This window comes from Balaenoptera ricei, chromosome 2 (genome assembly GCF_028023285.1).
Source record: "Balaenoptera ricei isolate mBalRic1 chromosome 2, mBalRic1.hap2, whole genome shotgun sequence".
NCBI classification, from domain to species: domain Eukaryota; kingdom Metazoa; phylum Chordata; class Mammalia; order Artiodactyla; family Balaenopteridae; genus Balaenoptera; species Balaenoptera ricei.
Window position 1 is genome coordinate 64,734,604 of NC_082640.1, and position 22,660 is coordinate 64,757,263.

The window sequence follows — 22,660 nt, forward strand, 5'->3', positions numbered from 1 at the left end:
AAGAAGGTAAACAGAGTACCTTCATTAGAGAGGACTTTGACAAAAGTAGTGTAGTAGTACGAGAGAAGCAACTGAAGGTATTTTTCTTTTTTAAAAAAATAACAGCATCTATATGTTAAAGGATGCAATAAGTGAAAAGGGAAAGATGGATAGCATATGGGAGCTGTTTTTTGATGGGGCAAGATACTGTTGGAGATGCTAAGAAATGGGAAGGATCTGGAACATTTTCTCTGTAGACAGAAATGGAAGAACAGAGATGAGATGAAAATAGGAATACATTTTGAGTTGGAGAAGTCATTTAAAAGAAATCACTGTTTTCTCAGTTAGGCATAAAAGTTGAAATCATTCTTTTAGAGGTGTGATATATGTGGGGTTTGAGAAAATTGGAGGGTATACAGAATACTTGTAAGAAATGAAATAAAGTTAGATAAAAAGGCAGCATTGAAGGAAAAGGGAAGGTTGAATAAAATTTGTAATGGTGCCTAGTTGTATCATTTTGTCAGCTTTGTTCAGCAAGCCAGGGGCAGGATCAATTTTGTTGCTCCCTTTACATCTTCACCTTAAGGGAGACAGAGTCCAGAAGTCCTTGAAAATATGTCTCTTCTATAGCAGGTTTCTCTCATTGTTTTCTTGGTTATAACTTCATCTAGTTTAATTTCTGTTTATCTGAGCTCATCTTCTTGCTGTTTTTAATTTCACAAATTTTTGCTCTATTGATGCACTCTTTCTCGGTTTTGCTTTAACTTTAAGAGCTTTTGGGTGTGGGGTGATTAGATTTGTGTGACTGTTCTGTCCATCTTAAGCCAGTCTTCAATGAGGCTCTTTTCATATATAAAGAAAGAACTTGATTCTATTCCCAGGTACCTTAGAAACATTCAAGATAGTAGAGGACAAATTAATTTTTATTTTTATTCTTTGGGTTTTGAATTATTAATATAACAAAAGACTGAAAAAATTTTGGCTGTTTTAGGAAGTGTGCAGATTTGGACAATAATATGAAATATTATGTGATCTCAACGAGACTGTCTTCAAGAACCGTCCTTATACTAAGAGAAGAGTTAAGATTTTTTGTCCTAAAAGATGTAATCAACTTGATTGTTAAGCCTCTTTTTTTGAGCTTCAGAAAACAGTGACTGTGTAATGTGACTTCTTAATGTTTCACATCTTTTATGTTGCAGCAGTTCTTTTGCCACGAAAATGATTTGTGCAGTCTTGAACACATACTATCCATGCTGATGGGACAGGATCCAATATGAATATAAATGATGGAGGAAGACGACGCTTTGAGGATAATGAACATACATTACGTATATATCCTGGGACAATTTCAGAAGGGACAATCTACTGTCCAATTCCTGCCAGAAAAAACTCCACGGCTGCTGAGGTGATTGACTCTCTTATAAACAGACTTCATCTTGACAAAACAAAATGTTATGTTCTAGCAGAGGTAAAAGAATTCGGTGGAGAAGAATGGATACTCAATCCAACAGACTGTCCAGTTCAGCGAATGATGTTGTGGCCCCGAATGGCTCTGGAAAATCGCTTGAGTGGAGAGGACTACCGTTTTCTTCTGAGAGAAAAAAACCTTGATGGATCAATCCATTATGGTAGTCTTCAGTCATGGCTACGGGTAACAGAAGAACGTCGCAGGATGATGGAACGGGGTTTTCTTCCACAGCCTCAACAAAAAGACTTTGATGATTTATGTAGCTTACCTGATTTGAATGAGAAAACTCTCTTAGAAAACCTACGAAATCGCTTTAAGCATGAAAAAATTTACACCTACGTTGGCAGTATTCTAATAGCTATTAACCCATTCAAGTTTCTTCCTATTTATAACCCCAAATACGTCAAAATGTATGATAACCACCAATTGGGAAAACTTGAGCCTCACATTTATGCTGTGGCTGATGTAGCTTATCATGCCATGCTTCAGCGCAAAAGGAATCAGTGCATCGTGATTTCAGGAGAGAGTGGTTCTGGGAAGACTCAAAGCACAAACTTTCTTATTCATCACCTTACTGCCCTCAGTCAGAAAGGATTTGCCAGTGGAGTGGAACAAATTATTCTTGGAGCTGGACCAGTACTTGAGGTAAGTGTGTAGAAATACTTTTCTTACTCTTAAACATATCTTTAAAAAAATTAAAATTTGTTAGATGTGAGAAAGTGAAATGAAACTAAATAGAAGTATAGACATCATTTTTAGTTACCAAGGAAAACTGGAAGATAGGAAAGCAAAAAAAAGCAGTGTGGAAGATTGAAAGGTGTGACAGTGGCAATATTTTTTTCAAAGGATGTCTTTGGGCCATTTCAAAGGATGCAATGGAAAGTTGATTGGAGTCAGATATAGCCCCCTGTAAAGGGAGATAGCAGGGGCAGGACTCCTGTCTGTATTGGATTGTGGAAATAGGTAGTTGGGGAATATAGTCTTGTTAATATATTTTTATCTTTGCAGCCTTAAAATCTGTGCCTAGGATTGAAATTCTAAGGGTTCATTTTTGAAAACGCAGAGAATATGGGAAAGAGTTTTTAGTTCTGTGTTTTAGAAGTAATACCATCAAGGGTAGAAAGGAAAGAGAATACACTATTTTTGTTTTAGAGCTGAAAGGAAAGGTAATATTACTTGTTTTTTGAAAGAGATTTTTGTGAGGTATAATTGCACATATTTAAAGTGTACAATTGGATAAATTTGACATATGTATTGATACATACCCATTAAACCACCACCACAATCAAGATACTGAACATATCCATTATCCCTAAAGTGTTCTCATATACCTTTGTAATGCCTCTTTCTCACCCTTTCTAGCCCACTCATCTATAAGAAACCACTTATGTGCTTTCTGTCACTGTAGGTTAGTCTGTACATTCTATAGTTTTATATAAATGGAATCATGTAGTATGTACTATTTTATGTTTGACTTCTCTTACTTGGTTTAATTACTTTGTGTGTGTGTCAATAATTGATTCCTTTTGCTAAGACAGTATTCCATTGTATGGATAATACCATACTTTGTTTATTCATTCATCTTTTGATGGACATACACGTTGTTTCCAGTTTCTGGCTATAACACATGAAGTATTCAAGTTTTTGTGTGGACATATGCTGTCTTTTCTCTTGGGTACATAGCTAGGAGTGGAATGACTGGGTCATATGATAGGTATCTGTTTAACTTTTAAAGAAACTGCCAAACTTATGTATAAATTGTACATACCATTTTATATTCCCACCAAACAGTATATACAGTTTCAGTTATTCCATATCTTTGCTAACCCTTGATATAGTCATTCTTTCTAATTTTAGCCATTCAAGTAGGTATACAAAGGTATCTCATGATTTTAATTTGCATTCTATAATAACTAATGATGTGAGCACCTTTTCATGTGTTTATTTGCAACGTATATATGTTCCTTGGTGAAGTGTCTGTCAGAATCTATTGCCCAACTTGTTATTGTTGTGTTTTGAGAGTTCTTTGTGTATGCTGGGTGCAGATCTTTTATCGGACATGTTTTGAAAATATATATACATTTTTCCCAGGTTTAACCCTCTCTTTTTTAAAATTAAAATTAAAATTTTTTTATTTTTTAATTTTTTTATTGAAGTATAGTTGATTTACAATGTTGTGTTAGTTTCGGGTGTACAGCAAAGTGATTCAGTTATACATATACATACATATTCTTTTTCACATTCTTTTCCATATGGTTTATTACAGGATATTAAATATAGTTGCCTGTGCTATACAGTAGGACCTTGTTGTTTATCTATTTTATATATAGTATATAGTTTGTATCTGCTAATCCTGAAGTCCTAATTTATCCCTCTCCCTCTTCCACTCCCTTTCCCCTTTGGTAACCATAAGTTTGTTTTCTATGTCTATGAGTCTGTTTCTTAGCAGTCAGAAACTTCCAAAAAAAAAAAAAAATTGCCCAGGACCAGATGACTTCACTGATGAATTCTACTAAACATTTAAAGAAGAATTAACACAAATCCTTCAAAAATTCTTCCAAGAAATAGAACAGGAAGGAGGAACACTTTCTAATTTTATAAGGCCCAAAATATTTCATTGATACCAAAATTAAACAAAGACACCACAACAAAAGAAAATTACAGACTGATATCCCTTGAAGCACAGACATTCTTAAAGAAATACTGGCAAACTTAATTCAGCAAAATATAAAAAGAAGTATACACCATGGTAAAGTAGGATTTCTATTAAGGAATGAAAGTTTGGTTAAACAGTACAAAAATAAATATATTATACAATATTAATAGACTAAAGGACAAAAGCCACACCATCATCAGAATAGATACAGAAAAAGCATTTGACAAAAACAACACCCTTTCATGATTAAAAAAACAAAACAAACAAAAAAAACCACACTCTCAACAAACTAGGAATAGGAAGGAACTTTCTCAATCTGATTAAAAACACCTATTAAAAATTATAGGTTAACAACATACTTAATGGTGAAAGACTGAAAGCTTTCTCCCTTTGATCAGAAAGAAGTCACAGATGTCTGCTCTCACCATTTCTTTTTTTTTTTTTTAATATTTTATTTGGGTGCACTGGGTCTTAGTTGCGGCTCACGGGCTCCTTAGTTGCGGCTCTCTGACTCTTTGGTTGAGGCATGTGGGCTACTTAGTTGCGGTACTTGGACTCCTTAGTTGTGGCACGTGGACTCCTTAGTTGAGGCAGGCGGGCTCCTTAGTTGCGGTGCGTGGACTCCTTAGTTGCAGCTCATCGGCTCCTTAGTTGTGGCATGTGAACTCTTAGTTATGACATGCATGTGGGATCTAGTTCCCTGACCAGGGATCGAACCTGGCACCCTTCATTGGTAGCGTGGAGTCTTAACCACTGCATCACCATTTTTTTTTTCCTTTTTTTCTCTTTCTCGCTCTCTTTTTTGGTACTGAAATATAGTTGATTTACAATGTTGTGTTAGTTTCTGGTGTACAACAGAGTGATTCACTTATACATATATACACATATTCTTTTTCATATTCTTTTCCATCATAGGTTATTACAAGATATGAATATAGTTAGTTCCCTGTGCTATACAATAGGTCCTTGTTGTTTATTTATTTTATATGTAGTAGTGTGTATCTGCCAATCTCAAATTCCAAATTTATCCCTCTCCCACCCCCTTTCCTCTTTGGTAACCACAAATTTGTTCTCCATGCCTGTGAGTCTGTTTCTATTTTGTAAATAAGTTTATTTGTGTCATATTTTAGATTCTACATATAAGTGGTATCACATGATATTGCTGTCTTTCTCTTTCTGACTTCACTTAGTATGATAATCTCTAGGTCCATCCATGTTGTTGCAAATGGCATTATTTCATTCTTTTTTATGGCCGAGTAGTATTCCTTTGTGTATATATACCACATCTTTATCCATTCTTCTGTCCATGGACATTTAGGTTGTTTCCATGTCTTGGCTATTGTAAGTGGTGCCACTATGAATATAGGGGTGCATGTATCTTTTCAAATTAGAGTTTTCTCCGGACATATGCCCAGGAGTGGGATTGGTGGATCACATGGCAACTCTATTTTTTAGTTTTTATTTTAACAAACACACCTGTGGGAAAAGGTTGTTCTCTGAGTGATCTTCAAGTCAGGTCACAGAAAGATAGCCCTTTGAATGAGGTTTTCTAGGAAAATGCCAGATAGGTCAAATTGTGAGTTAACTGTGGGACAAGGCTTTAACTCTAACCCTAGTCTGATCTTTCCAGTGGCTTCTAGGCTAGACTGCTTTTTTAAAAAAACCCTGTAATTGTAGGGTGTCAGTTTTCTTTTCAGTGTGGAGCTAGGCAGAGGGAATTGGTAATCAGGTAAGTTAAAATGCCACCAGTACCTGCTTTTCTTACCGAGATCCAGCTGTTTTCCTTGATTAAATGTTCTTCTACAAAGGATTATTCCAAGCCCTTGTTAATTTCTAGAATCATCAGAAAGTTGATGTTACTTTTGACAAATAACAATTTTTGTTAGTCTTATTTGTCTTATGAAGGGGAGAGGAATTTCAGAGATCTTTACCATTTTCTCTGATCTCATCCTCAGTAATCTTTTCAAGAGGTCTAAGTAATAAAATGTATTTTATATATTTACTCATGTGGTTACTATTTCTACTGTTCTCTATTCCTTACGTTGATCCATATTTGAACATGATAGCATTTTCCTTCTGCATGAAGGACTTCCTTAGTTCTTTTAGTGTGGGTTCACTTACGATAAATATTTTCAGATTTGTATATCTGAAATTGTCTCTTATTTGCCTTTATTTTTTAATGATTTACTTTAAAAAGTAGATATTAAAATTAAAAGAAATAACTTTACAGTAAAATTCTATGAATTGTAAACATATTAATTTGTGTAAACATTTATGGGTGTAGGTACAGCGTAGTTCCACTACCCCAGGAAACTCCCTCATGCCATTCCTTATCTTCATACCCTCTGCCCTCCCATCCTCCCATAACTTGTGGGAACTACTTGTTTGTTCTTCATTGCTGGTTGTTGTTTTTTTTTCCCAAAATGTCATATAAATGGAATCATACAGCATGTAGTGTTTGGAGACTGGCTTCTTTTATTCAGCATTATGTCTTGAAGATTTCATTTAAGTTGTTGAATATGTGAGTTCAACAGTGGGTTCTTTCTTTTAAATTTAAATTTTACTGAGATATAACTTGAAATAAAATATAGCCATTTAAAATGTATGGTTTAGTGAATTTTGATAAATGCATATACCCTGTAACCACCATCATACAATCAAGCATAGAATATTTTCATTACCCCTTGTGTCCTTTTGTAGACATTTCCCACCCCCATCCCCATTCCCAGACAGCTTCTAATCTGCTTCTTGTTACTCTTGTTTTGACTCTTCTAGAATTTCATATTACAATATGTACTCTTGTGTATGGTTTCTTCCACTTAGCATAATGTTTAATATTTGTCAGTGTTGATGTCTGTACCAGTAGTTCCATCTTTATTGCTAGGTAATATTTCATTGCATGGTGTATACTTTTGGTTATAACTTAGGAAACATATATTTTTCATTCTTTCTAAAATAGTACTGTCATTTTGTTTTAAGTAGATATAATAAAGCGTAGTACATTATGTAATGAAACTTTATTTCCTTTATACTGTTCTAGAATTGTAATTCTTTTGATATAATTATTCTTTTCCTAGCCCATTGCTATTTCAGTTAAGCAAGATTTAAAAAATATATATGTATAAATATATCAAGAATATTTGCTGGCTCTGGAATGTGAAAGTGAAATCTGATTTGTAATGAGCAATAAGTTTTTAAAATTAAGATTTATTTTACTGAATAGCATAAAATACAGTCTACTTGGTTTCATTTCAAATATTAGTTGCTTTCTTTTACTTTACCTGAACTATGAAAGTGAATTGCTTTTCTACTATCTCTTTAACATTATTTTCTCTTTGAGCTGATCTAAGCAGGATTTTCCATTTTTAAAAAATAAAATTAATGAGAACTCTTTATTTTGACAGGCCTTTGGAAATGCAAAGACAGCTCATAATAACAATTCAAGTCGTTTTGGCAAGTTTATTCAAGTAAATTACCAAGAAACAGGCACTGTACTTGGGTAAGTAGCAGTAGCAGGCTTTGGAGCATGTTTATATTTTTGCCATTGCCCCTTCATAAACCATAGGTTGTTCATTTGCTTTTTAATGAGAATAGTGACATTAGTGTTTATATTAAATTTTTTTCTTCTCAATTATTTCTTTCTTTTGGAAAAGTTCAAACCTGAGAAAAGTTCTAGAATAGTGTAACCCCCATACACCCTTAACTTAGATTTATAAGTTTTTAACAATTGTATGCATTTGCTTTATCTTTCTATATTATTTGTACATTCATTTTTAAAAAATTGTTTTTGAGTAAGTTGGGCAGGTAACTTGACCCCCTAATTACTGTATTTCCTAAAGCAACCACAATGACATTTTCCTTACTTAATACTATTTTTTTTAAATATCTTTATTGGAGTATAATTACTTTACAATGTTGTGTTAGTTTCTGCTGTACAACAAACTGAATCAGCTATATGTATACATATATCCCCATATCCCCTCCCTCTTGAGCCCTAATACTATTTTAAACTTAAGATATTTAATTTTGTCATAATAATAATTCTTATTATACAGTCTGTGATCAGAGTCCTCTGGTTGTGCCAGCAATATTCTTTATAACTTTAAAAAAATTAATAGACTATTTTTAGAACAGTTTTAGGTTTATGACAAAAATGAATAGACAGTACAGAGAGTTCCCATATACCTCTTCACCCTATCCCCCAGTTTCCCCTCTTAATAATATCTTGCATTAGTGTATTCCATTTGTGTTGTACCTGGAATGGGCTTTGATAAATGTATAAAGGTATGTATTCACCATGACAATATTATATGGAATAGTTTCAATGCCCTAAAAATCCCTGTGCTCCACCTGTTCATCCCTTCCCACCCACTAACCTTTGGCAACCACTGGTCTTTTCACTGTCTATTTAATAGGTTTGCATTTTCCAGAATGTCACATGGTTGGAATTATATAATATATAGCCTTTACAGATTGGATTCTTTGCTCCTTAGCAATAGGCATTGAAGGATCTTTCATGTCTTTCATGGCTTGGTTTTATTGGACTAATAAATTTTTGGATAATGGACATCTTTATGCTTTTTAGAAGTGTTTTTTAGTTTTTTTATGTTTCTTGTTGAGTTTATTCCTAAGTATCTTATTTTATTTTTAATGTTTTGTTGTTATTAAAAGTGTGATTTTTCTCTTGCATTATATCTTCTGAAATTGCACATTATTTGTATATGTGAAGGCTACTGATTTTTATATTAATTTTATATCTTGTTATAACTTGAGTTTATATTGTTTATATTGTTTATATTAGTTTTACTGTTGTTTCTCTTAACATTTCTAGGTGTATTATAATATCTGCATAAATAAATACTTTAAATTTTTTTCCTGTTCCTTATATCTCTGATTATTTTCTATCTTGTCTGATTACATACCTCCTATACTGTGATAATATTGTTTTAGACCTTTGTGTGAATGCCTTTAATCTTCTTCACTAAGTAGAATACTGGCTTTAGGACATTTTATTGTGTTAATGAATTAAACATTGATTTTAATTTTCTTTGAGTGTTTTTGTCAGTAATGGCTATTGTATTTTATGAAAGGCCTTTTTGGCATCTATGGAAATTAGTTTGATCTTCATTTTTGGATCTATTAATATTATCATTATTTTGCATTCCTGGGGAAAGAAAATCTCACTTGGTCAATACAAAGACACAAACACCCACAGACATACACACACAGACATATTTATACACATACATATGTAAACTGGTTGTTGTGTTCTGCTTGCTAGTTTTTATTTATGATTTTTGTATCCATATTAATAAGTGCTATGTACTCACCCTCTATGCGAGTTCTTCCTTACGTCCTTTTTCCTTCTTGGATTGAATCTTACGTGTCTCTCTTGGTACATCCATAATATTCTGGTCATTGCTGTAAAATAAACCCTATCAATTCAGCATGATAGCTGCTAGTTTACCTATTTTCTCCACTAGTTTGTAAGCCCCTTGAGGACAGGTAGTGTATCACTTACTTCTGTTTGTATCTGTCTGTATTTGAACAGTGCTTTAGCACAGTGCCCAGTTAATGAATACTTACTGAGTAAATTGGTAAATAATAAACTTATTTACCAGAATTTATACCAGAATGTGGCAACAGCATGGATATATAAAAAAGTGTATCTTTGAGCCTTATTTAGTAGTCTGGTCAAACTATAATATCTGAAAGAATGTCCAGTGGTATTGAGCCTAGAAAGAAAGTAAAGTCTTTGTCACGGGAGGGTGACAAAGAATGTACAGTGGTATTGAGCCTGGAAAGAAAGTAAAGTCTTTGTCACGGGAGGGTCTTATGTGCCATGTTTTGAACTTCTGACTTTATTTTGCTTTATTGAAAGAAAAAAAAAAAGACCTAGGAGTTTATGAACTTAATGTGGATGACACTAAGAGTGTCCATGACACAATTATAGTGGTAAATGTACTCTGGAAGGCAGCTATGCTCACCACTATACCACCAACACCAGTGGTACATGTACTCTGGATAGTATTCTTTATACTTTTGCATCTTCTCTGATAAAATATTTGTCTACCTTATATTAAACATTATTTATATCAATCAATTTTATTTTTCTTCTAGTGCCTATGTTGAAAAGTATCTACTGGAGAAGTCCAGACTCGTTTATCAAGAGCATAATGAACGGTACATATTTTAATTTGTGTAATTAGATCGAGTTAACGTTTGTATCATGTAGATTGACTTTTCAGATTTTTGTATATTATGACCTTTAATTCAGTTTATACCATGTATAACTTTATATATAATTGCTATTTCTCTCATGGGCAGAATACTGTACTTTTTAAGAAGCTGCTAGGAGGTCTTTTTTTTTAATGGGTATATAGAAATGTTGTCCTTTCTAAATTCTAGGCAAACCAGCAGAACAGGAAAATAGTGGTATCTCAGGTGGTATCGTTTTGTGAGCGTTGTGCCTTTGGACCTTTTGTCACATCTTGGTATTCTTTCTCTAATTTGAGAAAAGTTTTTAATAAAGCTCCTAATTTCATTGTAATCTTTGAGGTATATGGAATTTCAGAGATGACATATATGTAACTTTCTTTAGATGAGGAAGCCAAATATCAGAGAGGTAAATGATTTGCTTCATGTTATAATGAGACAAAATGAAGAGCCAGAGTTTGAAGTTAAACAAACCTATATTCAAATATTGGATATGCTTTTGGCATCTCACCTAACTTCTCTGCTTCTTAGATACTTTTTCTCATTTTACAGATGGAAAACTATCCTAAAGTTGTTTAGAGGATTAAATGAAATAACGTTATAAAATGCTCAGTGTAGTCCTTATATATAATAAAATTTCATTAAACGTTATCATAATTAATTACCTGCAAGCTTAGGACTAGAACTCAGACTTTTCTGTTAAATTTTTTGTGGCTAGCTGATGAGGAAATCTGAATTAGAGATGTTTCAGAATGAAGGGAAGAGAGTTTGGGGAAGAGAATAGTCTCCTAAAGACTTGTAGAGCTAACAGATACTGCTATTAGAAGGTTATTAGTAACTTTTTCTAACACATTTTAATAGAGTGGTAGTGATATAAGCCTGGTTTCCTTGGTTTTGAAGAATCAATGACAGGAGAATATCCAGAGCTTATATAAACTGATTCTCTGTTACCTTGCTAGATTTGATTTGTAGATGTATGTATAATCCTTATTACATGTTGCTGGGTTTGGCTTGCTAGTATTTTTTTTTTAACATTTTTATTGGAGTATAATTGCTTTACAATAGTGTGTTAGTTTCTGCTATATAACAAAGTGAATCAGTTATACGTATACATATATCCCCATATCTCTTCCCCCTTGCGTCTCCCTCCCTCCCACCCTCCCTATCCCACCCTTCTAGCTAGTCACAAAGTACTGAGCTGATCTCCCTGTGCTATGCGACTGCTTCCCACAAGCTATCTGTTTTACATTTGATAGTGTATATATCTCCATATACACACTACCACTCTCTCACTTTGTCCCAGCTTACCCTACCCCCTCCCCATGTCCTCAAGTCCATTCTGTAGTAGGTCTGCGTCTTTATTCCCGTCTTGTCCCTAGGTTCTTCATGACCATTTTTTTTTTTTAGATTCCATATATATGTGTTAGCATACGGTATTTGTTTTTCTCTTTCTCACTTACTTCACTCTGTATGACAGACTCTAGGTCCATCCACCTCACTACAAATAACTCAATTTCATTTCTTTAAATGACTGAGTAATATTCCATTGTATATATGTGCCACATCTTCTTTATCCATTCATCCGATGATGGACACTTACGTTGCCTCCATGTCCTGGCTATTGTAAATAGAGCTGCAGTGAACATTGTGGTACATGACTCTTTTTGAATTCTGGTTTTCTCAGGGTATATCCCCAGTAATGGGATTGCTGGGTCGTATGGTAGTTCTATTTTAAGTTTTTTAAGGAACCTCCATACTGTTCTCCATAGTGGCTGTATCAATTTACATTCCCACCAACAGTGTATGAGGGTTCCCTTTTCTCCACACCCTCGCCAGCATTTATTGTTTGTAGATTTTTTGATGATGGCCATTCTGACCAGTGTGAGATGATACTGCATTGTAGTTCTGATTTGCATTTCTCTAATGATTAATTATGTTGAGCATTCTTTCATGTGTTTGTTGGCAATCTGTATATCTTCTTTGGAGAAATGTCTATTTAGGTCTTCTGCCCATTTTTGGATTGGGTTGTTTGTTTTTTTGATATTGAGCTGCATGAGCTGCTTGTAAATTTTGGAGATTAATCCTTTGTCAGTTGCTTCCTTTGCAAATATTTTCTCCCATTCTGAGGGTTGTCTTTTGGTCTTGTTTATGGTTTCCTTTGCTGTGCAAAAGCTTTTAAGTTTCATTAGGTCCCATTTGTTTATTTCTGTTTTTATTTCCATTTCTCTAGGAGGTGGGTCAAAAAGGATCTTGTTGTGATTTATGTCATAGAGTGTTCTGCCTATGTTTTCCTCTAAGAGTTTGATAGTGTCTGGCCTTACATTTAGGTCTTTAATCCATTTTGAGTTTATTTTTGTGTATCGTGTTAGGGAGTGTTCTAATTTCATTCTTTTACATGTATCTGTCCAATTTTCCCAGCACCACTTATTGAAGAGGCTGTCTTTTCTCCATTGTATATTCTTGCCTCCTTTATCAAAGATAAGGTGACCATATGTGCATGGGTTTATCTCTGGGCTTTCTATCCTGTTCCATTGATCTATATTTCTGTTTTTGTACCAGTACCATACTGTCTTGATTACTGTAGCTTTGTAGTATAGTCTGAAGTCCAGGAGTCTGATTCCTCCAGCTCCGTTTTTCTTTCTCAAGATTGCTTTGGCTATTCGGGGTCTTTTGTGTTTCCATACAAATTGTGAAATTTTTTGTTCTAGTTCTGTTAGAAGTCCCAGTGGTAGTTTGATAGGGATTGCATTGAATCTGTAGATTGCTTTGGGTAGTAGAGTCATTTTCACAATGTTGATTCTTCCAATCCAAGAACATGGTATATCTCATCCATCTATTTGTATCATCTTTAATTTCTTTCATCAGTGTCTTATAATTTTCTGCATACAGGTCTTTTGTCTCCTTAGGTAGGTTTATTCCTAGGTATTTTATTCTTTTTGTTGCAATGGTAAATGGGAGTGTTTTCTTAATTTCACTTTCAGATTTTTCATCATTAGTGTAGTATAGGAATGCAAGAGATTTCTGTGCATTACTTTTGTATCCTGCTACTTTACCAAATTCATTGATTAGCTCTAGTAGTTTTCTGGTAGCATCTCTAGGATTCTCTATGTATAGTATGTCATCTGCAAACAGTCATGCTTTACTTCTTCTTTTCCGATTTGGATTCCTTTTATTTCTTTTTCTTTGCTGATTGCTGTGGCTAAAACTTCCAAAACTATGTTGAATAATAGTGGTGAGAGTGGGCAACCTTGTCTTGTTCCTGATCTTAGTGGAAATGGTTTCACTTTTTCACCATTGAGGATGGTGTTGGCTGTGGGTTTGTCATATATAGCCTTTATTATGTTGAGGTAAGTTCCCTCTATGCCTACTCTCTAGATGGTTTTTATCATAAATGGGTGTTGAATTTTGCTGAAAGCTTTCTCTGCATCTATTGAGATGATCATGTGATTTTTCTCCTTTTATTTGTTAATATGGTGTATCACATTGATTGCTTTGCGTATATTGAAGAATCCTTGCATTCCTGGGATAAACCCCACTTGATCATGGTGTATGATCCTTTTAATGTGCTGTTGGATTCTGTTTGCTAGTATTTTGTTGAGGATTTTTGCATCCATGTTCATCAGTGATATTGGCCTGTAATTTTCTTTCTTTGTGACATCTTTGTCTGGTTTTGGTATCAAGGTGATGGTGGCCTCCTAGAATGAGTTTGGGAGTGTTCGTCCCTCTGTTGTGTTTTAGAAGAGTTTGAGAAGGATGGGTGTTAGCTCTTCTCTAAATGTTTGATAGAATTCACCTGTGAAGCCATCTGGTCCTGGGCTTTTGTCTGTTGGAAGAATTTTAATCACAGTTTCAATTTCAGTGCTTGTGATTGGTCTGTTTATATTTTCTTTTTTTTTTTTTTTTTTTTAAAAGAAATTCACGTTCTTTTATTTATTTATTTATGACTGTGTTGAGTCTTCGTTTCTGTGCGAGGGCTTTCTCTAGTTGCGGCAAGTGGGGACCACTCTTCATCACGATGCGCGGGCCTCTCACCATCGCGGCCTCTCCTGTTGCGGAGCACAGGCTCCAGACGCGCAGGCTCAGTAATTGTGGCTCACAGGCCCAGTTGCTGCGTGGCATGTGGGATCTTCCCAGACCAGGGCTCGAACCCGTGTCCCCTGCATTGGCAGGCAGATTCTCAACCACTGCGCCACCAGGGAAGCCCTGTTTATATTTTCTATTTCTTCCTGGTTCAGTCTCAGAAGGCTGTGCTTTTCTAAGAATTTGTCCATTTCTTCCAGGTTGTCCATTTTATTGCCATATAGTTGCTTGTAGTAATCTCTCATGATCATTTGTATTTCTGCAGTGTCAGTTGTTACTTCTCCTTTTTCATTTCTCATTCTATTGTTTTGAGTCTTCTCCCTTTTTTTCTTGATGAGTCTGGCTAATGGTTTATCAATTTTGTTTATCTTCTCAAAGAACCAGCTTTTAGTTTTATTGATCTTTGCTATCATTTCCTTCATTTCTTTTTCATATGTTTCTGATCTGATCTTTATGATTTCTTTCCTTCTGCTAACTTTGGGGATTTTTGTTCTTCTTCCTCTAATTGCTTTAGGTGCAAGGTTAGGTTGTTTATTTGAGATTTTTCTTGTTTCTTGAGGTAGGATTGTATTGCTATAAACTTCCCTCTTAGAACTGCTTTTGCTGCATCCCATAGGTTTCGGCCATCATGTTTTCACTGTCATTTGTTTCTAGATATTCTTTGATTTCTTCAGTGATCCATTGGTTATTTAGTAGCGTATTGTTTAGCCTCCATGTGTTTGTATTTTTACAGTTTTTTTCCTGTAATTGATATCTAGTCTCATAGCGTTGTGGTTGGAGAAGATACTTGATACGATTTCTATTTTCGTAAATTTACCAAGGCTTGATTTGTGACCCAAGATATGATCTATTCTGGAGAATGTTCCATTAGCACTTGAGAAGAAAGTATATTCTGTTGTTTTTGGTTGGAATGTCCTATAAATATCAATTAAGTCCATCTTGTTTAATGTGTCATTTAAAGTTTGTGTTTCCTTATTTATTTTCATTTTGGTTGATCTGTCCATTGGTGAAAGTGGGGTGTTAAAGTCCCCTACTATGATTTTGTTACTGTCAATTTCCCCTTTTGTGGCTATTAGCATTTACCTTGAGTATTGAGGCTCTCCTATGTTGGGTGCATAAATATTTACAATTTTTATATCTTCTTCTTGGATTGAGCTGTTGATCATTATGTAGTGCCTTCTTTGTCTCTTGTAATAGTCTTTAATTTAAAGTCTATTTTTTCTGATATGAGAATTGCTACTCCAGCTTTCTTTTGATTTCCATTTGCATGGAATGTCTTTTTCCATCCCCTCACTTTCAGTCTGTATGTGTCTCTAGGTCTGAAGTGGGTCTCTTGTAGACAGCATATATACGGGTCTTGTTTTTGTATCCATTCAGCCAGTGTATGTCTTTTGGTTGGACCATTTAATCCATTTACATTTAGGGTAGTTATCGATATGTATGTTCCTATTACCATTTTCTTAATTGTTTTGGATTTATTATTGTAGGTCTTTTCCTTCTCTAGTGTTTCCTGCCTAGAGAAGTTCCTTTAGCATTTGTTGTAAAGCTGGTTTGGTGGTGCTGAATTCTCTTAGCTTTTGCTTGTCTGTAAAGGTTTAAATTTCTCCATCAAATCTGAATGAGATCCTTGCTGGGTAGAGTAATCTTGGTTGTAGGTTTTTCCCTTTCATTACTTTAAATGTGTCCTGCCACTCCCTTCTGGCTTGCAGAGTTTCTGCTGAAAGATCAGCTGTTAACCTTATGGGGATTCCCTTGTATGTCATTTGTTGCTTTTCCCTTGCCGCTTTTAATAATTTTTCTTTCTATTTAAGTTTTGATAGTGTGATTAATATGTGTTTTGGCGTCTTTCTCCTTGGATTTATCCTATATGGGACTCTCTGTGCTTCCTGGACTTGATTGACTATTTCCTTTCCCGTATCATGGAAGTTTTGGACTATAATCTCTTCAAATATTTTCTCAGTCCCTTTCTTTTTCTCTTCTTCTCCTGGGACCCCTGTAATTCGAATGTTGGTGCATTTACTGTTGTTTCAGAGGTCTCTGAGCCTGTCCTCGATTCTTTTCATTCTTTTTTGTTTATTCTGCTCTGCAGTAGTTATTTCCACTATTTTATCTTCCAGGTCACTTATCTGTTCTTCTGCCTCAGTTATTCTGCTATTGATTCCTTCTAGAGAATTTTTAATTTCATTTTTTGTGTTGTTCTTCATTGTTTGTTTGTTCTTTAGTTCTTCTAGGTCCTTGTTCAACGTTTCTTATATTTTCTCCGTTCTGTTTCCAAGATTTTGGATCATCTTTACTATCATTACTCTGAATTCTTTTTCTGGTAGACTGCCTATTTCCTCTTCATTTGTTAGGTCTGGTGGGCTTTTACCTTGCTCCTTCATCTGCTGCATATTTCTCTGTCTTCTCATTTTCTTTACTTACTGTATTTGGGGTCTCCTTTTCGCAGGCTGCAGGTTCGTAGTTCCCGTTGTTTTTGGTGTCTGCCCCCACTGGGTAAGGTTGGTTCAGTGGCTTGTGTAGACTTCCTGGTAGAGGGGACTGGTGCCCGTGTCCTGGTGGCTAGAGCTGCATTTTGTCTTTCTGGTGGGCAGGGCCACATCCGGTGGTGTGTTTTGGGGTGTCTGTGAACTCATTATGATTTTAGGCAGCCTCTTTGCTAAGAGGTGGGGTTGTGTTCCTATCTTGCTGGTTGTTTGGCATGGGGTGTCCAGCACTGTAGCTTGCTGGTCGTTGAGTGGAGCTGGGTCTTAGCATTGAGACCGAGATCTCTGGGAGAGCTCTCACCGATTGATATTATGTGGAGCTGGGAAGTCTCTGGTGGACCAATGTCCTGAACTCGGAACTTGGCTCTCCCACCTCTGAAGCTCAGGCCTGACACCCAGCCGGAGCACCAAGACCCTGTCAGCCACACGGCTCAGAAGAAAAGGGAGAAAAGGAAAGAAAGAAAGAAAAAATAAAATAAAGTTATTAAAATAAAAAAATTTTTAAAAACTATTAAAATAAAAATTAAAATAGTAATAAAAAGAAAAGCAGAGAGCAACCAAACCAGTAAACAAATCCACCAATGATAACAAGCTCTAAAAGCTAAACTAAGATAAACATATAAATCAGAAACTAGTCAGTTGTGTACAGCAAACCCCTGGTCTACAGTTGCTTCCAAAGTCCACCGCCTCAATTTTGGGATGATTTGTTGTCTCTTCAGGTATTCCACAGATGCAGGGTACGTCAGGTTGATTGTGGAGATTTAATCTGCTGCTCCTGAGGCTGCATGGAGAAATTTCCCTTTCTCTTTGTTTGCACAGCTCCTGGGGTTCAGCTTTGGATTTGTCCCTGCTTTTGAATGTAGGTTGCCCTCTGTTCTTCGTCCAGTTGAGGGGCGGTTAAAGTAGCGACTGATTAGGAGGCTGTGACTCACTCAGGCCGGGGGGAGGGAGGGGTACGGAATGTTGAGTGAGCTTGAGGTGGCAGAGGCTGGCGTGATGTTGCAACAGCCTGAGGCATGCTGTGTGTTCTTCTGGATAAGTTGTCCTTGGATCACAGGACCCTGGCAGTGGTGGGCTGCACAGGCTCCCGGGAGGGGAGGTGTGGATAGTGACCTGTACTTGCACACAGGCTTCTTGGTAGCTGCAGTAGCAGCCTTAGCGTTTCATGCCCGTCTCTGGGGTCCGCGCTGATAGCCGCGGCTCGTGCCTGTCTCTGGAGCTCCTTTAAGCGGTGCTCTTAATCCCCTCTCCTCTCACACCCCGATACAATGGTCTCTCGCCTCTTAGGCAGGTCCAGAGTTTTTCTCAGACTCCCTCCCGGCTAGCTGTGGCGCACTAGCCCCCTTCAGGCTGTGTTCACGCAGGCAACCCCAGTCCTCTCCCTGGGATCTGACCTCCGAAGCCCGAGCCTCAGCTCCCAGCCCCCACCCGCCCTGGTGAGTGAGCAGACAAGCCTCTCAGGCTGGTGAGTGCTGGTCAGCGCCGATCCTCTGTGCGGGAATCTCTCCGCTTTGCCCTCTGCACCCCTATTGCTGTGCTCTCCTCCTTGGCTCCGAAGCTTCCCCTTCCCCACCCCCTGTTTCCACCAGTGAAGGGGCTTCCTCGTGTGTGGAAACCTTTCCTCCTTCCCGGCTCCCTCCCAGAGGCACAGGTCCCATCCCTGTTCTTTTGTCTCTGTTTTTTCTTTTTTCTTTTGCCCTACCCAGGTACGTGGGGGGTTTCTTGCCTTTTGGGAAGTCTGAGGTCTTCTGCCAGCATTCAGTAGGTGTTCTGTAGGAGTTGTTCCACATGTAGATGTATTTTTGATGTATTTGTGTGGAGGAAGGTGATCTCCACATCTTACTGCTCCGCCATCTTGAAGGTCCTCTCTGCTATTTATTTCTTAATGCTTAATTGAACCTCGTTTAGTTTCCTTTCATTTCAGCCAGAAAAACTCCCTTTATCATTTTTTATGGAGCCCATCTGTTAGCTCTGAAGTATATTAATTTTTGTTTATCTGGGAATATCCTAATTTCTCCTTTATTTTTAAAGGATAGTTTTGCTGAATATATAATTCTTGATTTTTTTTTCTTTTAGTACTTTGAATCTGTTTTCTTTCCATGGTTCCTGATGAGAAATCAGGTGGTAATCTTTTATTACGATACCCTGATGAGGCATTTCTCTCATGGTGCTTTGAAAATTTTGTCGTTGTGTTTCAACAGTTTTAATCTGTCTAGGTGTGGATCTCTTTGAGTTTTTCCCTCCTGGAGTTCATTGAGTTTCTTGGATGTACAGATTAATATTTTTCATCAAATTTTGGGGAGTTTCTGGTCATGTTTTTCAAATATTCTTTCTGCTCTTTTCTTTCTTCTCTTTTTGGGGCTCCCATTGTGCATATTTTGGTGTTCTATATTGTGCATGTGTTGGTGTCTGCTTAATAGTGTCCCACAGATCTCTGAGAATGATAATTTTTCTTCATTCACGGTTCTTTCTCTTCCTCAGACTAACTAGCCTTAACTGACCTTTCTTCAAGTCCACTGATTCCTTCTTCTGCTTGCAAATCTGCTTTTGAGCTCCTCTAGAGAGTTTTTCATTTTAGTTATTATACTTTTCAACTCCAAAATTTCTTTTTTGATTATTTTTATAAGTTCTGTATACTTATTGAGAGCTTCTATTTGATGAGACAGCGTTCTCATACTTTAGTTCTTTAAAAACATGGTTTCCTTCAGTTCTCTGAATGTATTTAAAACAGCTGATTAAAAGCCTTATCTAGTAAGTCTAATGTCAGGACCTCCCCAGGAACAGTAATTATTGAATGTTTTTTCTCCTTTGTATGTGATATACTTTGTTTGTTTGTTTGTTTTAAATAAATAAATAAATTTATTTATTTATTTCTGGCTGCATTGGATCCTCGTTGCTGCGTGCAGGCTTTCTCTAGTTGCGGCCAGCGGGGGCTACTCTTGGTTGCGGTGTGCGGGCTTCTCATTGCAGTGGCTTCTCTTGTTGTGGAGCATGGGCTCTAGGCGCCCAGGTTTCAGTATTTTTGGCACGCGGGCTTCAGTAGTTGTGGCTCACGGGCTCTAGAGTGCAGGCTCAGTAGTTGTGGCGCACGGGCTTAGTTGCTCCGCGGTATGTGGGATCTTTCCGCCCCAGGGTTTGAACCCGTGCCCCTGCATTAGCAGGTGGATGCCTAACCACTGCGCCACCAGGGAAGCCTGTATGTGCTATATTTTCTGATTTCCTTGCGTGACTTGTAAATTTTTGTTGAAAATTGGACGTTTTAAGTAATAATTGGACATTTAAAATAATCATGTGGCAGCTCTAGAAATGAGTTCCTCCCCTTCCAGGGTTTGTGGTTGTTACTTTTGTTCCTGCTGTTTGTTTTGTGAATTTTCTGAGCTAATTTGAAGTCTTTGAAAAGTATTCTTTGTCAAGTGTAGCCATTGAAGTATCTGCTTGGTTAGCTTTAATGATTGAGCAGAGTGTTCCTTAAATGGTTGGAAACAGCAAGTCTCCCAGACTTTGCCTCAGGGCTCTCTATGGGTGTTGGGCCATGACGTTTAACACCTAGGTAGGCATTTTGTAATTCTGCCTTAGCCTTTACTTCCTCTTTGTGCAGACCTTCCGGGTTAGCGATAGGTGAGAGGTTAGTATCTCCTCTTGTCTTTGCTGAGTGGACATGCAACCCTGGGCATGGGCACAGCCTTATGCATGCACACGGCCTTTTAGATTCCCAGGAACGTATTGGGGCTTTTCAAAGCCTCTGTGGATGTCTCATTTCCCGCCTTTTCCCTTTAAGTTTTTTTGGTTAGCCTACTGTGTGCCCCAACATTTATTCATCGCTGCAGGAAGCTGATAGGTTCAGAAATTGCCTATAATTGTTTCCTACAAATGTCTCTGGGGCAAAGATTTTTGTACTGGGCTAACTCTGAGTCAGGTCAAATAAGGGTAGTTTTGAAAATGGCCCCTTCCGAGGAACTACCAGACAGATCAGATAATCATATTTCTCAGGGAATGAGACTTTGAATGAGCCCCAACCCTGTTCTGCCCTCTTTTGGAGGCTGCCAGGCTTTGGGTGTCCACCTCAGTTGTAAGCTGTTGGTATTGAAAGCTACCATGGATCTGGTAAGCAGGAGGTGCAATAGGGCAAGTTAAAAGGCCATCAAGCTTCTGTTTTTACTGAGGTTCAGCTGTTTTTCTTGTGTAAACACTCTCTGGATTGCTGTTTTCTTTTGGTTAATTTCTAGAGTTGATTCTGACAAATTTGCCAGTTTTCTAACTGGTTCTGTGGAGAGAATTTTTAGAGGTTTCAAGTTTACTGTATTGCTGCCTTCACCTTTCTCTTTTGTATTCAGCATACAAAACATTATTTTATTTTGTAGTACTTATTTTTTATTTGGGCCACACTGCGCGGCTTGCTGCATCTTATTCCCTGACCAAGGATTGAACCTGGGCCACGGCAGTGAAAGCTCTGAGTCCTAACCACTTGACTGCCACTTGAATTCCCCTGTAGTACTTAAATATTGAATTTATCACCTTTGTATTAAAAAAATGAAGCAAAGCTGAAGCAGTTTACTAATTAATGTTTTCTTTTTCTTTTTTTTTTTTTCTTGTTGAATAATAACCATTGGACCATGTTCATTATAAAGCCATACTTCTTTGTTTCCAACAGGAACTATCATGTGTTTTATTACCTCCTGGCAGGAGCAAGTGAAGAAGAGAGATTAGCATTCCATCTTAAACAGCCGGAAGAATATCATTATCTCAATCAGGTGAGAGTTCATGAAAAGCATTTTGCAATGTAGGGCATTATTAAATTTTAGCTCTTGAGAAAAGTTTTTTTTCCTAGTACTTTGTTTCTGAAACCTGGTTGGTAGTGGATATTAACTAGCATTTTCATATATGCAATCTAAAAATCTATGTGATGCAGTTCTCAAATTTAAAAATTATTATTACTCTTATATGAATTGGAAAAGATTAGTTATATGTGTACCTTTTGCTTTTTGTGAGACTCTTTAAGAGAATAATAAACTGTTTATAGATACTTCCAATTTAGAAAAATGCTTTACTCTTTCCAAAGTGATTTACCTTTTACAGACCACAGCATATTAAATGTTACTAATGATTCATGCTTGCCCTTGTCAAAGGATTACTGAAACTTTATTTGCATGTTTGAAGTCTAATACATATACCTCTTTGCATGATATTATGATACTGACTTAGAGTATGATTATTTTTATAACTCAGTGATTATCCTGTTAAACATTCAGTATGAAACTTCACTAAAGGAAATGACTTAGAGAATTTGTAACTTACCTTGTAACTCAGAATTCACCCCTAAACTTCCATAATAAGTAGTAATTCTCACAACTTTTCATTGCATTGGTTTCTCCAGTTTTATTCCTCATATTAACAAAAATTCTAGAACTGGTAATAATGGAATTGGTCTGATAGTAGATCATTTAAATAACAGATTGTCTCCCCTCATTTTTTTGTTTGAGGCAAGATATAATGTCTGTGGAAAGAAATTCCTTTTGGGTAATTTAAAAAATTCTTATGAGGGTTTCGTAAGGAAATTGACACTTTGATGTGGCTCGGAGATTGTAGTATGTATTTAGGGTTATGAAAGTAACATCTCAGACTTTTTGCAAGATATAGAGCATGCTGTATAACTGATATTTCCTAATTTTGAAACTACATATTTATATAACCTAATATAACTCTGTTGCTATATTGAGAATTGCTATATTGAGAATTTCAAAATTATGTTATATATCACTTCCCAGTATGACACTAGGC

At 36.4% G+C, this 22,660-nt stretch overlaps 1 protein-coding gene across 9 annotated transcripts in view; it reads left to right on the forward strand.

Annotated features, from left to right (window-relative positions):
• MYO9A (myosin IXA) overlaps positions 1-22,660 on the forward strand; it is a 278,184-nt gene that overhangs the window by 49,595 nt on the left and 205,929 nt on the right. For 6 of the 9 annotated variants that reach the window (XM_059912849.1, XM_059912848.1, XM_059912853.1 and 3 more), the window contains 4 exons: positions 1,179-2,092; positions 7,508-7,602; positions 10,224-10,286; positions 21,534-21,633. In XM_059912849.1, the coding sequence (XP_059768832.1) occupies positions 1,253-2,092; positions 7,508-7,602; positions 10,224-10,286; positions 21,534-21,633 (1,098 nt within the window). In that variant the 5' untranslated portion in view covers positions 1,179-1,252. The remainder of the gene's footprint in view (positions 1-1,178; positions 2,093-7,507; positions 7,603-10,223; positions 10,287-21,533; positions 21,634-22,660) is intronic. The other 3 variants (XM_059912852.1, XM_059912850.1, XM_059912851.1) reach the window with 1 other exon arrangement.